Here is an 18,521-nt window from a genome sequence, read left to right as displayed (position 1 = left end):
TATCGAATAACCCATCCTAATATCCTTTCCACTGAGTTTACTGGCCACAGCGGCAGCACCCGTGGGAAGTACTCAGCCCCCCAGCAACTCCAAGCTGAGTCCAATTCCCTCCTCAGCCAGGAGCCTGGCCTCCGCACCCTGTCTCCGTTTCTCTCCTGGGGCCACAGGATACAGCCTCCCTAGGCCTGCAGAAGGGCTCCCACCTACTCTGTCCCATCAAGAGGTGAACGCGCTGCACACAGCTGACACTCAGTGACCACCCCACAGCCCTCAGAGAGCTCGAGGTCAAAGCAGCACGTGGCGTGCTGTCGGAGAAGGTGAGTAATCTGCCCAGCCAAAGAGGAGGACAGGGCACCCACTCAAAGACCCCGAACTCTCCTGCCCACCAGGCCATCCCACCTGCAGTCCGGCCACACCCCTGGGATGACCCTTCACTGCTGGGAGCCTGGTCCTTGGTGTGCGAGACGTAGTGGGGGACACTAAGCCCCTGGGGCAAGGCCCTTGAGGGACCCTAGTCAGCTTCCGTGAGAGCAAGTTGTTGTAAAAGGGCATCGCCCACCCCCCGCCCTCCAGCTCCTCGTGGTGCTGTGATCTGTCCAGCACACACTCCCACCCTGGGACGCTGGCCCACGAGGCCCTCACCAGAGCCCAACAGGCCACCTGCCCTTAGACTTTCCACCTCCAAAACTGTGAGCTCAAGACACCTTTTCCTCCGGAGTCCCCACTCTCAGGTACTTGTCATAGCAACAGAAAGCCCTTAAGATACCAACCAAGTGGACAGGACAATAGGACAGAGCCATCTGAGACAGCAAGCTACTGTGGAAGGGACAAAGAGAGGATGGTGTCCACATCCTAGGTCCCTTCCCTCGAGAGGGCGCACAGAATGCAGAGACTCTTCAAGTGACCGGCACGTGGATGGCCTCTTTGTCAAGCACAAGTGACCAGTTCCTAGCCTAGGGACGCCTTTCAGGCCTATCCTGGGGAAGCGGCCAGTGGTGTCCCCTGCACCACACTGGGGGATGAGGAACAGAAACATGGAGAAGACCAGCGAACGTCCACAGAGGAAGGAATGGCCTCAGCTGCGCCACCCCCAGGCCCATGAGCCAGGAGGCCTGGCAGAGACAGTCCCCGGGAAGCAGCGGCCACCTGGGGGAGGCCTGAGGAGTGCAGAAGCCTCTGTCCAGACACATCCAGTTCTGGCCAGTCCACAGGGAAATGCAGAAAGGAGCAGTCCAAACAGCGCCACCTCCCCGGGTCCCTGCTCCTCGCTGTGGTGCCACCTCCCCGGGTCCCTGCTCCTGGCTGTGGTGCCACCTCCCCGGGTCCCTGCTCCTCCCTGTGGTGCCACCTCCCCGGGTCCCTGCTCCTGGCTGTGGTGCCACCTCCCCGGGTCCCTGCTCCTGGCTGTGGTGCCACCTCCCCGGGTCCCTGCTCCTGGCTGTGGTGGCACCTCCCCGGGTCCCTGCTCCTGGCTGTGGTGCCACCTCCCCGGGTCCCTGCTCCTGGCTGTGGTGGCACCTCCCCGGGTCCCTGCTCCTGGCTGTGCTGGCACCTCCCCGGGTCCCTGCTCCTGGCTGTGGTGCCACCTCCCCGGGTCCCTGCTCCTGGCTGTGGTGCCACCTCCCCTGGTCCCTGCTCCTCGCTGTGGTGCCACCTCCCCGGGTCCCTGCTCCTGGCTGTGGTGGCACCTCCCCGGGTCCCTGCTCCTCGCTGTGGTGCCACCTCCCCGGGTCCCTGCTCCTGGCTGTGGTGCCACCTCCCCTGGTCCCTGCTCCTCGCTGTGGTGCCACCTCCCCGGGTCCCTGCTCCTGGCTGTGGTGCCACCTCCCCGGGTCCCTGCTCCTGGCTGTGGTGCCACCTCCCCGGGTCCCTGCTCCTGGCTGTGGTGCCACCTCCCCGGGTCCCTGCTCCTGGCTGTGGTGCCACCTCCCCGGGTCCCTGCTCCTGGCTGTGGTGCCACCTCTCCCCCCCCCCGTCATGGCTCCTCCCTGGGTGGCACACTGCCATCTTCAGGGCGCTCACACCCCCACCTGTGCCCTCCCCTTGCCCGCCCTCCCGGCACCCTCCTCCCTCCCAGCCTCCTCCCACTGGGCTCTCCCCCTACTTCTCCACCTACTGACGGCTGTGCTGTCTCTGGATCCGCACCCCCATGGAACGACTCTATAGGGTCACAGGGACTAAGTGACAGTTCCGGGGGCAAAGAGGAGGCCCTATTTCTTGGAATGCCCCCCGCCCTGGTGTCCCTTCTGCTCCTCCATTCTGTCCCGGGTTCTTCCGGGGCTCCTGGAGGCTGGTGCTTCCCAGGCTCCGTCCTTGGCCTCTTCTAGCCACAGAGCATCTGTGAGGGGCTGACCTGAGGGCCCAAGGTGGGTGCAGTGAAGGTCGGTCCCCAGGCAGCAAGGGGCGGAGCAGGGCCACGAGGCAGAGAGGGCTTCTGAGGGCTCTGACCTCATCCTCAGAGGCCTGAACCCATGGCTACTGGATGGCCACTGGGAGGGGACTCACTGGAGACAGCAGGTCACCGGGTCTACCTTCTCTCCAGCCCCTCCCCTCTTCTCTCTGCTTCCCCGCTCCATGAGCCGAGCAGCTTCCTCTCCATGCCCTTCTGCCATGATGCTTCTGCCTTGGCATTGGCCAACCACGGACGGAATGCCCTGAGACCACGAAAGAAAATAAACCTTTCCTCTTCTAAGTTGTTCGTGCCAGGTATTTTGGTCACAGAGACCAAAAAAAAAAAGTTGACTGTCACAATCCCATGGCACTCTGCTGTCCCCTCGTTGACAGGGCAATGCATAGTGTAGAGATCTGTGTCCTGGTTGCTTTCACAGCTGCCCCGGGGACATCTCCACTGAACACCGACTCAGCACGCCCACAACGCCCTCCTCACCCACCCTGCCTCTCCCAAACCCGGCCCACTCCTTAATTCTCTACCTCAGGAAAGACTGTCACCCAGCCCTTCTGCATTGTCCCCAGACCTCCCCTGCCACCCCTGTCCTCAGGTGGAAGTCGTCAAGCCCGACACACCCTACTGGGAGCTTCTCTGCCTTCCCACTGCCCCACCTGAGCTCCCCTCCCCACCTTTTATCTTCAGCTGCCTGCTGTCCTCTCTGCCGTCTCTGCCCAGACTCCCATTGGTGCCCCACTTGCCACAAGAGGTGCCTTTCTGTTCACTGGCCCTCGTCATTCCATGGCTGAGAGATCCTTGCCGGCTATCTGCCGACCCCACGGCTCGGCACCAGGGTGCAGCCTACAACCAGCCCTGCCCCTGAGCACCCGGCTCTGTGGCCACCACCGTCTCCACAGTTGGCGGCCACAGGGCCGACACGCTTCCTTCTCAGGACTCCCTGCTACTTCTTTACTTGGAATCTCCATGTGTTCTTCTTTCCCTCCACCTCACCAGGGGACGCTTTCTCAACAACTCTGAGCAGGTCACATGGCTTCTGCAAATGCCCCCTGCATCAGGTACTGTGCCTGAGGCTGGAGATAAGGCGCTGAGAAACAGAACCGGAAGTTGCCTACCTCACAGAGCTTACGACGATCTCCTGGCACAGTCGACAAAACCACCACATAGACACGTTTCCATCTGTGACGAGCACTAGCACAACTAACACAGAGTAACACAAAACCAAGGCATTTTTTTTTCCGAACCAGGGATTGAACCCAGCAGTACTTAACTACTGAACTTCATCCCCAGCGCTTTTCTAAATATTTCTTTATAGAGACAGGGTCTAGCCAAATTACTTAGGCCTTGCTAAGTTGCTGAGTCTGGCTTTGAACTCAAGATCCTCCTGCCTCAGCCTCCCAAGCTGCTGGGATTACAGGCATGCACCACCACACCATGCAAGACCAAGGGATTTAGTAAGCTGGGCCCCTGTCCCTCAGGCCATCTCTCTCTGAAAACAATTTTACTCTTTTTTTAAGCATCTGTTTAATTTACATTTCTGAGCAGTCTCCGCTAGACTGTTAATACATCAGTGTTCTGTTTCATACATTTTTACACATCTGATGCATACAAGAATTTAATGAGTGTATTTGATGATTTAATGAACGATGAGCTATTTAATTACTGAACTAATTGTTTATGAATCCATGTGATTTTAAATTTGAGAAATCCACACACAACTCAGTAAATCATATTCCAGTTGCTGCTAGTGTATTACCTGAAATCTCTAGTTTCATTAAACAGCAGTTTACAAAGATTAAATTCAGACATACACTTCATCTCTCCCAAATTGACTGGGACTAGTTTTCAGAGAAAAAAAGTGCTGGCAGTAGAGGGAGAAATACTGCAATAAAGGAATACTTAGTTTCCTGAAACACGGGAATTCCATTGTCACTGTGTGGGTCCAGCCAGGCCCAGCACCATCTCATGAACAAAGGCAGGTTCTGGAAATCAGCCTCATGGGGCACGGTGGGGTCTCCTGCAGCTGAGGCCGGGACTGCTGGGAAAGACAGGAGTCCAGAAGAAAACTTGGATGGGGCTATGGAGGCCTGGATGGACAGCTGCTGGCTGGTCCGGGTGGAGGCAGTCTCTGGAAGGCTCTGGGTCTGGTGTGGAACAGTGCTGCTGCCAAGTGTGCAGACAGCTTCTAGCCCAGAAGTCGCCAGCAGCAAACCCTGGGAGCCGAGAGAGGGAAATGGATGGCGTCCACCTGTCTTCATTTCCCCGTGGGGTGGCCAGCCAAGCAAGATGGGCCCTGAGGGCCAGCACATGGCACGGGAGAGGAAAGGGTGGTAGGACACTCTGCAGGGTGCTGAACAGCAGGAGTGATGGCCATACACCAGCAGCTCCCAGCACACACAGACAGGAAGGCGATCCCCAAATCCTAAAACTTCCTCCAAAGCCACAGAATACAACACACAGCTGGCCATCGGAAAGCTGCCTCAAGCTCAAGTATCTAGCAGGTGGGGACTTGTTTTCCAAGAGCTGGTGCCACAGGACAGACTGAGAATTGTGATCTCACTGGGGTGTGAACACCAGAATTCAAGCAGCAGATGGTGTGACTTAGTGGATAGGCCACTGGACCGGGGTCAGTTGCGGGGACAGCACCCAGCTTCTCTCTCCACCAACAGCGTGACCTTGGACAAGTCCTTCAATTCTCCAAGCCTCAGTTTCCTTAACTATCAAAGGCAGAGGGACATCACAATGCACCAATAAAAACCCAGCATCGCGGGGTGGGGGTGGGGTGGAATAAAAACCCTTCCCTGGCTGGCTTTTAACATGATGAGGAGGCTCAACCTCTACCAAGTAGATGTGGAAATTCTTTGAAAATTAAAAAGGATAGAACTTTTAACCAACAAATCCTGGTAAGGCAGTTCTGTGAGCCCAGCGTTGATCTGCATACTTTATATATAAATATTAACCCAAGACGGCCCAAGCCATAGTTGGAACTATGGTTACCCCATCTCAGAGGCAAAAGGCACAGGGCAAAAGAGACCCTTCCCCAAGGAAGTGGCTAGTGACGGGCACGGCAAAGGCTGGACCCCAGAGCCACTGGCCCATGCCAGGTGACTATTGTCCTAAGCAAGCACACAGGCTTCTGCTCCTGAAAACAGCAGTGTCCCTTCCTGCAGGCCCTCCACGTTTCCAAAAGGCCTTGGTGTTTGTTATCTTCTTTAATTCTCGGATTGACCCTATGAGGTCATCATTATTATTATGTTCCTTTGTATAAATGGGGTAAATGGGGTTTGGACCTTGCTTAACAGTAAGAAATTGTTTCAAATTATTTTTTCAGCAATGGAGAGAGCTGTGCAGGGCCCAAACCCTCCATAGCCACCCATCCAACCTCTTCCACCTGTGAACCGGGGCTTTTGAACCTGAAAGTCCAAACCAATGAAAAAGCATAAAGGAACTAAATCCTAGAAGAAAAGGGGTGGACGCGTGACCACGCCAGCCTTCCATTTGAACAGGGAAGCCCCTGGCAAAGGGTTGCTTGCTTCTGCAGAGATGACCTCCTCCACACTGGCCTCCTAAGGTCTAAAATTCTACCCTCAGGTCATTCTTTTGACTGAGCAGCTTTCCAACCCAAAGCACCTGGGAATGCCAGCACATTCTCATCAGCCCAGTGTGAATCAGCGCAGGACCTCCTCCCAGTGGGACAGGCTTCTAAGAGCAGACCCCGGCCTGCACCCAGGGCACTTGGAAACGCAAAGGGCCCCAAGATGGGTGCAGTGAGAAGCCGAAACTGAGCTGAGATCCTAAAAACGGGAGTAGATAATCAGTGTGGCGACAGAGTCACGACTCGGGATGCCCAGAGTGCCAAAGGAAAGGGGTGGGGAACCCAGTCCACCACTGCCAGGGTGGCACGGAGGGTCTCCTGGGTGTCTTCCCTCTGGGCTCTCGGTCCCCCAGGGTCGCTGTCCGTCCTGGGTAGCCCTGTCGTGGAGTGGGAGGGACGAGAGCAGAGGTGAGGGAGCCAGCCGCAGGGACGCTCAAGCTGCTGTGTTAGACAGGGTTGGTTCCATGTCAAAACCAGGAGACTCTCCCCGAGGCCAGCCTCAGGGGAGGGGACCTGAAACAACAGAGAGGCAGCAGGATGCTCTAAGGAGACTCTGCAAAGCCATCTGCAGCCAGAGACGGAGCCCCGGGAACACCTCTGCACTCGGACAGGAAGGCCCAGCGGGCCCCAGAGCTGGACTCCAGTGCTGCTGCCCAGCTCCTCCATACAAGGACAGCTCTCGTCCCAGGCCGCCGAGCCCTCACCTGTTCCTAGCTCTCTCCAGCCGAGGGACCAAGGGGCCCTGTGACTGTCAACTCCACCTCCTCTCTTCTCTGGGTCCCTTCCTGGAGAGAGATGACAGCTTCCTCAGTCCAGAGCTGGCCACCCAGGCCAAGCTGACATGGGGACCACTCGGGCTCAGGCGGACTGCAGGCTGTCCGGGTGCCCAAACAAAGACATACTGGGACCCTCCAGCAGACAGAGAGGGACTGCTGCTGGCCCACGGGGAGCTGCCCTAATCTGCTGCACCATGAAGGGTGACAATGCTAAGATGAAAACGTGGTTTGGGGGACAGTCCCCGGGAGCCCGACATTTTGGTATTTAAAGGAACTTTAATGAGCTTAAGAGGCTAATCTGGAGTTCAGGAGGGGGTGTTCTGTTTTGTTCTGTTTTGAAAAATCCTGTTAAACCCTCCTGAGGCTGGATGGGGGAGGTAACCCAATGGAGAGTCAAAGAGTGGCGGCCTTGGAACTGAAGGGGTGAGGAGCAGGGACCGGACACTGTCCAAAAAGCACCTCTCCTGGCAGCAGCAGAACCTGGTGCTCCAGAGGCAGGACTCAGGGACTCATGTCCAGAGAAGCACCCGAGAGCCGAGTGAGAGCGACGCGTTTCTGTCCCATCAGAATGCTAACTGGGCTTTTCGTCAAGAGACTCCTCCTGTTGGCTGGTGACAGCACCCGGCCCAGGCACTTCTCTGACCACTAAAACACCCTGAGGACATAACCCAGCATCCACTAAGGTGCTGACACACTCACAAAGGTTTTCAGGGTCCCCAAAATGGCCACCTGAAGAACAATGATCATGGGACCCTGCAAACCTGAGAATAACACCACTGTCCACTACTCGACTGGGCCCCACCCAATACCTGGTGACCCTCGGCAGACAACTGTCTGCATCTAAAAGGCAAATCAGGTTCCCCCAAGTGAGAAAATCAAGAGTCTCAAAAGTCCACAAGGATGGCAGGGGGAAGATGGAGAATTTGATAAGATGAAGTTTAAATAATATTTTATGCTTGAACAGAGTTGCACAGGGCACAGGGGAGCAAGAAGGAGGCAGAAGGGGATCGGGCCAGACGTGAAGTCTAGGCACAGCCTGGGGTCCATTCCCAGCAAAGCTGGACACTGATGAGGCTTTTTGTATGGACACAGTTTATGAGCAGATCAGGCAAGATGGTTCAATCCACCGTGGTCAGATACCCATCGGGGTCATCAGTTATAATCAAGATATAATCTGATATAATCAAGATAAAACTCAATCCAATAGTGTGGCAAGACTGAGGCCCCAAAGTCAAAAAAGCCAGACATATTTACTGTTCTCCAAAAATAGGATCCCCAAACTGGAATCACAAAAGGCTAGAAGAGACCAAACTCTCATGTGACTTCAGTTACTGACCTAGGAAAAGCATGGCCTATTTTATATTTTAGTTGTTATGACATTAGTTTGCAATAATGGGGACTCTGGCAATGGTCTCATTAAATTCCAGCAAATCCGTGTGTGGCAGCCAGGTGACAAGCTCTACCGCGGACGGACGTGGTTGCCGTGTTCACCGTGGGGGAGAACAGCACAGAGGTAGGCTCCCACAATCCTTTGTTAACGATGCAGATGGGGCCATTCTGCTGGGACCACCTAGGCCCACAGAGGAGGGAGCCAGGGGTTTGCGGGTCCCGCAGTGTCTTCAGTAATACTACAGGGTTTCTGCCGCATTCCAACTGCATCTGCTATCCAGTGCCAAAAGAAACCTAATCCCTACCCTAAGTCCCATTTTATTTATTTTCAGTAGTGTGAAAACAAACATGTAGCAAGATTACAGTGTTTACGCCTCCTTTTTAGCCCATATAGCTCTAATCCTCCTGCTAATTAATGCCAGGGCCACAGAAGTTTTATTAATTTCATCTTGGGTAAAAATATAGAGACAGATCACTGGGCTTTACTAAAATAACAATTTGACATTTGGAAGGTGTTCGCTAGATTTCAGCAGGACGGGTGGCTACGTTTTACTTAAGACATGACAAGGACACGGCAAAGCTGTAGTCAACACTGGTCAGCGATAACACAACTAATTCTAATTGTGATGACTGACTACAGTGCCCCGTGTCCCAGGCCTCGAGAAAACGAGGGAGAAAGCTGTGTCCTGAGGAGCTCCAGACACAGGCGATCCTAAGGGGCACAGTGGGGAGAGAGGTCTTTCCCTTGTCCCCTCTGGTATTTACTGCAGAACCTTTTTTGCATTTTGTTCCTAAATTCACCCACCCCTACAAGCCACGTCTGGAGAGGTAGCCGGCAAGAACACCAGTGTGGGGTCCCTCAGAGATCTCGGGGAACACACAAGTCTCCTGCACGCTGGAGCAGAACAGGCGCCCACAGGGAGCTCCCCTTCTGCGCAGAGGGTGGGAGGCGCCTCCACTCCACACAGCAGCCCTCGGCACCTGGCCCTGAGGCGGTTTGACTAAGACTCCGGCTCTGAAGATGTCAAGGAACATTTCAAAGTCCCTGTTTATTTTTTAGTTTCTTTTTTAATTTTTGAAAAGCAGTCAAGGAGAGCTAAGATTTTATAGTTAGAGCAGAATTTATTTTAAAATCTTTCTCCTCTGGTTGTGAGGGCTCCTTGTACCCCCACAATTCACTTCCCAGGACTGCACAACTGTACTTCATCCCCCTAACATGATTCAATACCAGTCACTTTGAACAGGATGAAATTCAGCAATCAGCATTGTGAAATGTGCATTTGCCCTAAAAAGATTCAATAAGTTTCTGGTGATATAAAGAATTTTAAAGGCTCATCTATTTTCTCACTTCTAACTACTTTAACACAAATAATTTCTTTGGCCATAAAAAAAATAATTAGCTGAAGATTTAATAAATGAAGTTGTTCTCATTACCATTATCTCCACAACCTTCTCAGAATTAAAGGCAACAATGAAAGGCCTCCTGAAATCAATAATAGTCTTTCAGTTGATACAGAAGTTACAAGCAAAAAGGGAACTAAAAAGCAAGACAAGAATGAACTATCAGAAAAGTTCTTGTCACAGAAATTGGAATCTAGACAGCCGCCCCCAGTCAGGTGGGCAACAGAAGTCCAAGGACCCACAGCCTGGGAAACTCCTCTTGGGCCAATGACTTTTTAAAATGCGTTCTACTTAGGTAAGGACCAAAGGAATCCCATAAGCATACTCTGAAACCATGTCTGATACTCTAATTCCCAAAAGACTATTCATATCTATTCCTACTATTTACTTTTATTTTTAAAAAATCTAAGTCTTAGACTCCTAGGAAGTCTTTCCCAGAGACCAATACATATAAACAGAGAAAATACCTCTGAGCAGGGAATGTTTCCAATCTCCTTCTAAAATTAAACCGGAAAAGAGATAGGTCCGTTTGTCCAGCTCTGTGGGGCCGCGGGCTGCGCTCGCTCTGCACTAAGCCCCCACGATCCAATGCAGACGTCAATTTATCACCTCGCTCTGTTTGATTTTTATATTCCTTAAATTCTATTGTGCCAGGAAAGGGGCCAACAAAAGATAAAGTAGAGCAGAACCCTGACAATTGCCTCTGTCGCTTCATCTGTGACTCCTTTTCTGAGTAACTGCAGGCTCAATTTTGATCTCCAAGTATGTCCCAGTAACAAAGCCAAACTCCTCCTCGCACACACAGGCCCCTGCACAACCTGGACACAATGCAGCCTTAGCTCATTACTGACCCTAACAGAGAGCATTACCTAAGCAGTTCCTGCCTGGGGGCTGCCAACCAGTAGGTCGAAAAAAAGACACAGAGAAAGCTGAGTGTGACATCCACTTTCCCACTTGAGTCCCTTTCTTTGGAAAGTTGGTCTGCTTCAAAAGGCAGAGCAGAAACATCCAGGGCCCTCTGAGCAGAAGGCTTCCCGGCTTGGCTGCAGACAGGCGCAGTCGGATGCTGAGAACAGCCCCGAGGGCAGCAGTGTGGTCCACCAGGCTCCGGGGAAGTCCAGAACAGCCCGGGGACACTGAAAAGCTTCACGTGGGGGAGGCCCTGCCGGACCCACCAAGCCGCCAAGCTCATGAAAGAAACAATATAAACTCGATTTAAAAGTGGGATCCCTTCCAGAAGGCTTGATTATCCATTTGTCACCACAGTCCCGTTTTTCAGCAATCTCTTCTCTCAGAGTAAAGCCCAGCTACAGCGTTTGTTTGGAACAACTTCAGGGAAAACTCCGAACAAACCAGATCATAGAGGAATCACTTAAATAGGGAACAGCAGATATATAAATAGACTCTCTGGGGCTGGGAAATATTTGGGTTGTCTGCTAACTTGCAGGAACACGGAGGACAATCAAACCCAGCTCTGGAGCACCCACGGCCATGGCGTTTCCATGCTGGTATCGGACAGCACAGCGTCGTCAATGTCCCAAGTGCCGCCCTCCCAACCAACCAGTTGCTTTCCTTTGAGGGGAGCCCCAAAAGTCATCCCCAGTCTCAGCGTTCATAAATCAGCTCTGCAGCCTCGCCCTCAGTGCTTATTTGTTTTGGGTAATCAGAAGATAAAGTATTCCTAAGGGTGTCATAATGTATGAGACAAATACTCAGTAAAACATCCAAGGTTTCAAATGAATGGCTGTTGGTCCCAAATGCCACTGTCAACTCCATTTTTTTTAATTAGAAAAATGTGGCGTTTGACATCATGAAGGTGCAAGAACTAGTGGATAGAAAAGAATTTTCACTTTTTAAGTGGCTGCCTGACAGCATGGATACACGGCCGATGATTCCAATGCAGACTTGCCCAACAACCAGAAATGCACTAATGAGTAAAATCACTCTGGCAAACCTACTCTGTGAAGACCATGTCCACAACTATCACTGAGGACCACACATCAGCCAGATATTCTTTCACTTAAGTGTACAGAAATAGTATTCGAGCTTCATGAGTTTTAGAGGCAGGGTGCTGCACGAACACTCCTTTGTTATGGAGTAAGTGCTCCACAGTCACGCCATCACCCCTCAGCTCCTAGCCCCCTTTCCTTTCCATGGGCCATGTCTGGGCCTCAAAATTTTAAGAGATCCACCAAAAAAGCAAAACTGTTTTTATTAATATATTAAAGAGAAAAAAGTGCTCTTTGTGAATGTTTCATAACTAAAACTGACAATTAGCTAGAGGACTAAAATTAAGTTGCACCCTATGGAGGATAAATACTGATCATTCCAGACAGCTGTCAACCCACCCTAGTCCTGCTCGGGCGGAAGTTGCTGGGCCACAGCCTGAAGGCCGGTGCTGAGAGCTTTATGACTGACCTCTCCTCACCTAGCCCAGTGTCTGCACATAGAAGCTGGATAAAAGCTCACTGAATAAAGAAATTTGTCCTGAACCTATTTTTTAAATCACCTTTTCTGTAGCCAATACCATGCAGACTAATACCATTAAGATTATTAAGTATGTTAAAGAGCCTTTTTTGTTGGAAAAAAAGAATAGGATTGGGATAAGGGATAGAAGAGGAAAAGGGAACTTTCAAAAGAAATAAATGAATCTAAAAACGAATTGATGGGCTGAGCACAGTCCAGTGCCAATAGCATAGGATGCCAGGAGCTAAAGACAACAAGCAAATCGACTTTGGACATCCATGTTTCAATAAATGTTTAAATTAAAACTCAAGCCCTTCCTTGAAACCCTAGCACCTCTCTGAACAATGTAGCTGACACCCCTCTATAAAGTCTTGGTTCTGGCCAACAGCTGGCAAGTTGATCCCTGCAATTTTCTCTTTGCAGAAATAGCTTTGTGAGAGGAGAAGGGACCCTCACAGGCTAATAAGCCCAAGCCCCGCCAGACCTGGAGGGCTGAGACGAGGGACATTGTTGTGTTAAGTACTTCACAACTGTCTCTTCAACTCTTGACACAGGCGACTTCCTTAGAGGAGATCTGAGTGGCCAGACAGCTGTGTTGACCCTTCAGCCTTCTGTGATTCGTGGGTTTTTTTAACAAACAGAATAGAAATTCACATCCCAAATCCTTTCCTAAGCTCCAATACTTCTGAATCTGCTAGTGTTGTGCCTGAAGGATGTGGACACTTCAGTCATCTATAAGCAGAAAGATAAAGATGGGGCCTCACAATGCCAAGACCTTTAGATGAAAAGCAAGAGAAAAAAACAGAGCAATCAGCCAGGCACTTTATCCGAGGCGCTACTCGAAGCTGTGTAGGCAGAATCTGTTTAGTTACCTAAAAACTGTACTGAACGTACAGACAACTGCAGCCACAAACAGACGACCAAGATCAGAGATGAGCAGCCTTTCTCCGCGACCACTTACTTCTCATAGTCATACTTGCAGTAAAGCTCCTTGTGAACCACAGAGCCCTCTCCGGCAATGATCACAAGTTCTCACTTCCTTGCACATTTCTGTATTGTCCAACTCATCCAAAGTTGAGAATGTATTTTTAAGGTCTTGGAAATGTAATGTTATTCTCCCATCAAAACAACAGCAAAAATGCCTCCGGTGCTCTCCAAATAGGGTATAAAATCCAAGCATTTTATGGCAAAGGAACACTGCAGAGAACATTTCGTGTGGTTACCGATCTAGTCACTTTGCTAGGTTTTATTATGCTTCGGAGCCCAGGCGACAGGGAAGGAAGGCGCTCTGTCTGCTCTTTCTGGCTTTCTGTTTCACAGAGACCTCTCCAGCACATCCCTTTCATTGTGCGTTTTAAATAACAGTACAGGAGCTGCTTCTCAGGCACACAAGCTCTCCCTCCTCATCCCTTTTATTCACAGTAACAAATGCAGAGTGCATGGGCACCCACAGTGGACATATACTAGTCCTGATGGACAAAAACAGAGCTCCATCTCAGCCATTATTCTTTTCTCCAAACTCTCCACAGCCCTGTGAAGCCAGTGCCCCTATCGATCCATCATTTTTGTAGGAGGAAAAAAAACACACAGTTCCCTCTCCTCACTCCACGGAGCTCCTCCAGGTCTGCCCCAGGGGGAGAATAAGAAACCCTCCCATCCTAGCCCCTTAGGCATTACAGAAATCTAGATTCCAGGTCATCACTGGCACTCTTAAATACCTGCCGGAACGTTCCCTGTGAGGCAGGGAACTGACCCAGTGCCAGGCGGAAAGCTGACCCAGACTGGAGCTACAGATGAGCCAAGGAGGGGGCTTCATGTCAGGTCCCAAATTCTAGCCTATGGAGTCCTTGGGCCTCCGAGAAACCGGGAGGACGGGGAAGGAGGAAAAGCAAACCGCTTGTGTTCTCAGCTCAGAGGCTCAAAAGACCCATTTACAGTCGGGTCTTTCTGGGCTCCTTCGACAAATTCCACAGGAAAGCGCACAGGAGACAGAAACTTGAGGTGGACACAGCCTCATCTCCCCGCACAAGAGCAAGAGTAGCCGGGAGACCGGGGAAGGTGGGAACCACCAAGGAGACACGCCGGTTACTGCAGCCCGCAGGACACACCAGTGAACACGGAGACCGTACTGGAAGGGTCAGAGGTCCACACAGAGTGGCCTCCAGGAATGGCCGGGTCGGGAAGGGACCTGGGAAGAGGCAAACCTAGGCGAGCAGACCAAGAATGGAAGCAGTCCCGCATGCTTCTGCAGGGCTCTCCTGCTTCTGCAGGGCTCGGTCGGTAGATCCCTAAAGCTAGCCGCAATTCTAGGTATGGGCGGGTGGGTGAGTACCTCTATGCCTTGCAGAGCAGGACAGGGGTGAAAGGGGACAGAGTCCCCCTGCACGGATTCCAGTGCGGGGGGGGGGGGGGGGGGAGGGGCGGGGTCGCCCAACCTGCCGGCCACTTACTTCTCATAGTCATACTTGCAGTAAAGCTTCTTGTCCCGGTAGAAGCAGGTGGTCTCCAGGGGCTCTTTGCAGGAGGCGCACCGCACGCACTGCTCATGCCAGAAGCTGTCGTTGAGCCGCAGCAGGAACCTGTCCGAGATGACCCGCTGACAGCCTTCGCAGACAGACTTGGGGCTCACCGCTCTGCCTGCAGCCGCAACAGACAGTCTCGGGTCAGCCGCCCGGCCGCCAACCCGACCAAGACCGGCTCCAGACCCACAGATTTCCTCCCACCCCTCGCTCTTCGCCCCAGAAAGCCCCCTAATAGTCAGCCAAGTCAAGACTTGGAAAAATCAAACCTAGTGACAGTTCTAATAAACCGAGGCTATGTAGGAAGGTCTAAACTCTAGCGGGGGAGGGAGCCGACATCAGAAGTGGCCTTTAATTATCAAACAGACACCCCCTTATGTGCGCAATTAGGTTACAAATAAAATTGTTCTCCCAGGTTTATCTCGTAGTAATCTAATCATTCAATCTCTGTTTGCATCTACTATTTTAAAAATGAAATTATTTTAAAACAGTTTTAATTTCTTTTGTTAAAATATAATTTTTTATTGAAGAAAAAAATTCTTTTTTTTTTTTTTGAGGAAAAACTAAAATTCCTCGTTCTTCCTAAGTCTCGTGGGTACCGAAAAATACCATTTTGCCTGGGGCAAATTCGGTGTTGTTTAAACTAATGAGTCGCCAACTGCTACGTCATGGCTGTCGTGCAAATTGCAGATGGGTTTTTTCGTAAAAGTGTCAAAATAGAAGGGAGAGAAAAGCACGCGAAGATGCCGCAGGGCCAGGGTACTTGGCTTCCGGCAGGCTCTGCAGCGCACCGGGAGCGCAGTCAGGGACTCCTCGTCCTACCCCGGTCCTCTGGTGTTTCCTGGCTCCACTTTGAGGGCCTGGGGTGCTTTTTTCCAGGAGTGACGCTCGGCCGCCTTTGTTGGCACATTTGACAATTATTTAAAGAGGCCCTGTCCCTTCCTAAGGACACCCTTGGGCTTGGTGTCCCAAAGGTCTGATCCTTCTCCCTTTCCCTGTTATATTCATCTCGATTTTCCCTTTAGGGACGGCCACCGACTTGTAAGCAGGGCGGTCGCTCTGGCGAGGGGTCGAAAGGGCTAAGAAGAGCTGCCAGAGAGCTCTCCATTTTCTTCCTGCCAGGTTTCGGGATCCCGCGCCACGATTCGGGCGCTGGGAGCGACCCGAGGCCCTGCGGAGGGACCGGGCGAAATGCGACGCCCAGGGCGTACCGAAGTCCGCACGCGCTCCGGCCCGGGGCAGTGCGGGCCGGGCCTCGGTACTTCTGCGGGGCTGGCAGAGCTCCGCGTTTTCGAAAGGGAAGCCGAGAGCGCAGGCAGGGCGTGTGGCTTCGCTGGGCCTGGCGGGGCGGGGGTCCTCTCCGGATAGGCTTTCTCCCCCAAACCTCTCGTCCTCTGCCCTCTGCCCGCTCGGCAGCTCAGTCAGGGACAGAGGCAAGAGGTTTAATAACAAAGGAAATATACCCCGCTAATGAGCAAATAAATAAAACACCCTTCTCCTCAAACTCGAAAAGCACCGGCGCAGCCGGGAGACCCACAACAAGAATCCCTGGACGGAGGTCTGGACGCCCGCGAGCGTCACTCTCCTGAGTCCCTTGAGCCGGTTCTCTTCGGTGGCTCCAAGGGGTTGGGGGAGGAGCGGCCAGAGGAAACCCACCGGACCGGCGGTCTAGCTTCAGTTAATTAAAGCTGAGGCGAGGGCCCTGCCGCGCCGGCTAATCCCCGCGCTGCGCTGCCCACCGGCCCGGAAAAGCCTCTCGGCCATACCCAAGACTTAAAATTGGGGATGGAGTCGGTGCGGGTGAGAAGACGGCTCGAACTTGGGCGCTCGGGGCCTCGGACTAAGGAAGCTCAGATATGGTTGGCATTTAAGAGCCGTCGATCAACTTCATGATTAAAAATCCAGCCCTGAGTATTTTTAATCACTTGCCACTCAAACGCCTGCGTGCAGACTCTCCCGCCCCCTGCGACTTTGGGGAATTCGGTGCCCGGGGCATGAGGCCCGGGAGGCTTGTGGGTTTTATTTAGGTTGGGGCGACTGGGAAGGACTGACAGGCAGATAGGGAGTGGGCTCCGCTGCGGGGATGGAAAAGACGCCAGCGCCCTGTGGCCTGCAGGTCACAGTCAGCTGGGACCAGAGCTCCTCCGGGCCGGCGGCAAGAGGGTGCGCTCAGGACAACCGCCTGAAAACTCACCTAGCAGCGAGGAGAAGGAGGCTGAGGTCTCGATGGCGCTTTGGAAATTCTCCTCCATCTTCAGGCCGTCCAGCATGTTCGAGCCGGGCCGGGAGGACCTGTAGAGGAGAGGAAAGGGCGCGCCTGGAGTCCGTGCCCGCTGGGATTCGGCGCCCGCAGTTGCCGCACTCCTGGGAGAGGACGGAGGGAGTGTCCAGGGCGATCAGAATGAGCCAGGAGGGTAGAGTCCAGCCCAGGGAAATGTGGGTGGGAGGAGAGAGACGAGTCACAGCGAACGGCTCCGACTGCTCTGATTCCGCTTGAAGTCAACGCATTATGTACTTAGGCCTCCGCCCCCAACTGTGTTCCTCCTTCTCCTGACCCCCGCCCCCCATCCCGTCCCCAGGTTTCCCATCCCGAGGCCGACTCCGCCCCGACCTGTACTAAAGTGCGCCCAGGGGACGTCTCTGCAGGAACTCAGCTACCGGGTGATGAGATGAACTGAGGGGTGTCCTTCCTCGCGCGGCCGGCCCAGGCACGAGGGACCACGGAGTCTGCAGCCCGCGTCCCAGCCACCACGTATCGGCCCTCACCTGCCTGGGGTCGAAGGGAGGCAGAGGAAGGAACTCCGGGGTCGTCCCGCCTGCTTCCGTACTCCTGGCGCTGCGCTCTGCGTGGGGGCGCGCGGGAGTGGGCGCGCTGGGCGCGCGGGGAGGTCCTCCCGCCGGTCGGCCAGTGCCGGGAATGTCTGCAGGAGCGAAGGAGTCGCCTGGGGAGGAGCCGCGGCTGGCCCGGCTCGCTCTTGGATGCATTTCAAATCAACTTTCAGAAACACGCCCGCCCGCGCGAGTCTCGGAACCGGCCGTCTTCCTTACCTGATGGCAAGCTCGCTCCGGGGTCTGGAGCAGAGTGAAGTTGCGGATGCCGCGGGAAGCGTCTACGGAGGAAGGCGTCGCCACCCAGCTGCAGGCGGAGCAGCCGCCGGGCTGCGGCGCGCGGGCGAGAGAGAGCCGGAGCGAACGCCTGCCCTGGCTCAGCTCCTCCGCGCGCCCGGGCCGGGCCGGGACGTGGCCAGGAGCGGCCGGCCTTGTCGGGACGTCCGGCCAGCCCGCGCCTCTCTTCAGGAGCTGGGGAGGGCCGGATGCTTCTCCGAAGCAGGAGGGGAGGCGGAGGCCCAGGGTCCTGGGTGCAAGTCGGCCCTGCTTCTCCGGGGCGGATCCCGCGGCTTCTGACAGGGGCCGAGGCGCTGCGTGCGCGGCCGAGGGAAGGGGGTGGGGTGCGCAGGGCGGGGGGCTGGGAGCGCGTCCCGCGGCAGGCGGCCGGGCTCGGTTTCTCGGCCTGGCTGCGCGGCCCACCTCGTGGCCGCAGCGGGGTGCGCCCTTCTGCTGCTGTGACCTCCTGGGCACGCAAAGTTTCCTCCCCTCCACGTGTAACCGTTACCTTGGGGAGCCGGGCTGGGCCTTGGAGATCGCGCCTCCGGGCCGCGCGGCGGGCTGCTTACCGCGCTCTTCAGTCAGCAAGTGACCGGCCGGCCGGGGAAGCGCCCTGGACTCTGCCCGTGTGGTTGCCGTGTTAGAACGGCTCCCCTGACCTTTCTTCCCCACGTAGGGGCTCCCACGAGTTCCCAACTTACTTTCGGCTCAGAACCCATTCACTGTTTCACGTGGAGACCGCTTCACTGATGGGATGCGCGAGAACCAGGAACCCCTGAGCAAACCAGGAAGAGGGCTCCCAGGAGAGACTCGGTGGGATCTGACCCCCAGACAGTGTATTCAGAATGACAGGAATCATAGGAAGT

The 18,521-nt window shown here is 54.0% G+C and overlaps 1 protein-coding gene across 3 annotated transcripts in view; it reads right to left on the bottom strand.

Annotated features, from left to right (window-relative positions):
• LMX1A (LIM homeobox transcription factor 1 alpha) overlaps window positions 1–18,155 on the bottom strand; it is a 128,544-nt gene extending 110,389 nt beyond the window's left edge. Inside the window, exons 1-4 of one of the 3 annotated variants that reach the window (XM_081299976.1) lie at window positions 17,599–18,155; window positions 17,317–17,471; window positions 16,745–16,842; window positions 14,482–14,668 (exon numbers count right to left, since the gene is read on the bottom strand). In XM_081299976.1, coding sequence (XP_081156102.1) covers window positions 14,482–14,668; window positions 16,745–16,820 — 263 coding nt within the window. In that variant the 5' untranslated portion in view covers window positions 16,821–16,842; window positions 17,317–17,471; window positions 17,599–18,155. The other 2 variants (XM_081299978.1, XM_081299977.1) reach the window with 2 other exon arrangements.
• Between the last annotated feature and the right edge of the window lie 366 nt (window positions 18,156–18,521).

Source organism: Spermophilus citellus, assembly GCF_964194105.1.
Source record: "Spermophilus citellus genome assembly, chromosome: 6".
NCBI lineage: Eukaryota > Metazoa > Chordata > Mammalia > Rodentia > Sciuridae > Spermophilus > Spermophilus citellus.
The sequence above is the reverse complement of the archived record's forward strand: the minus strand, read 5'-3'. Positions and strand labels throughout refer to the sequence as shown.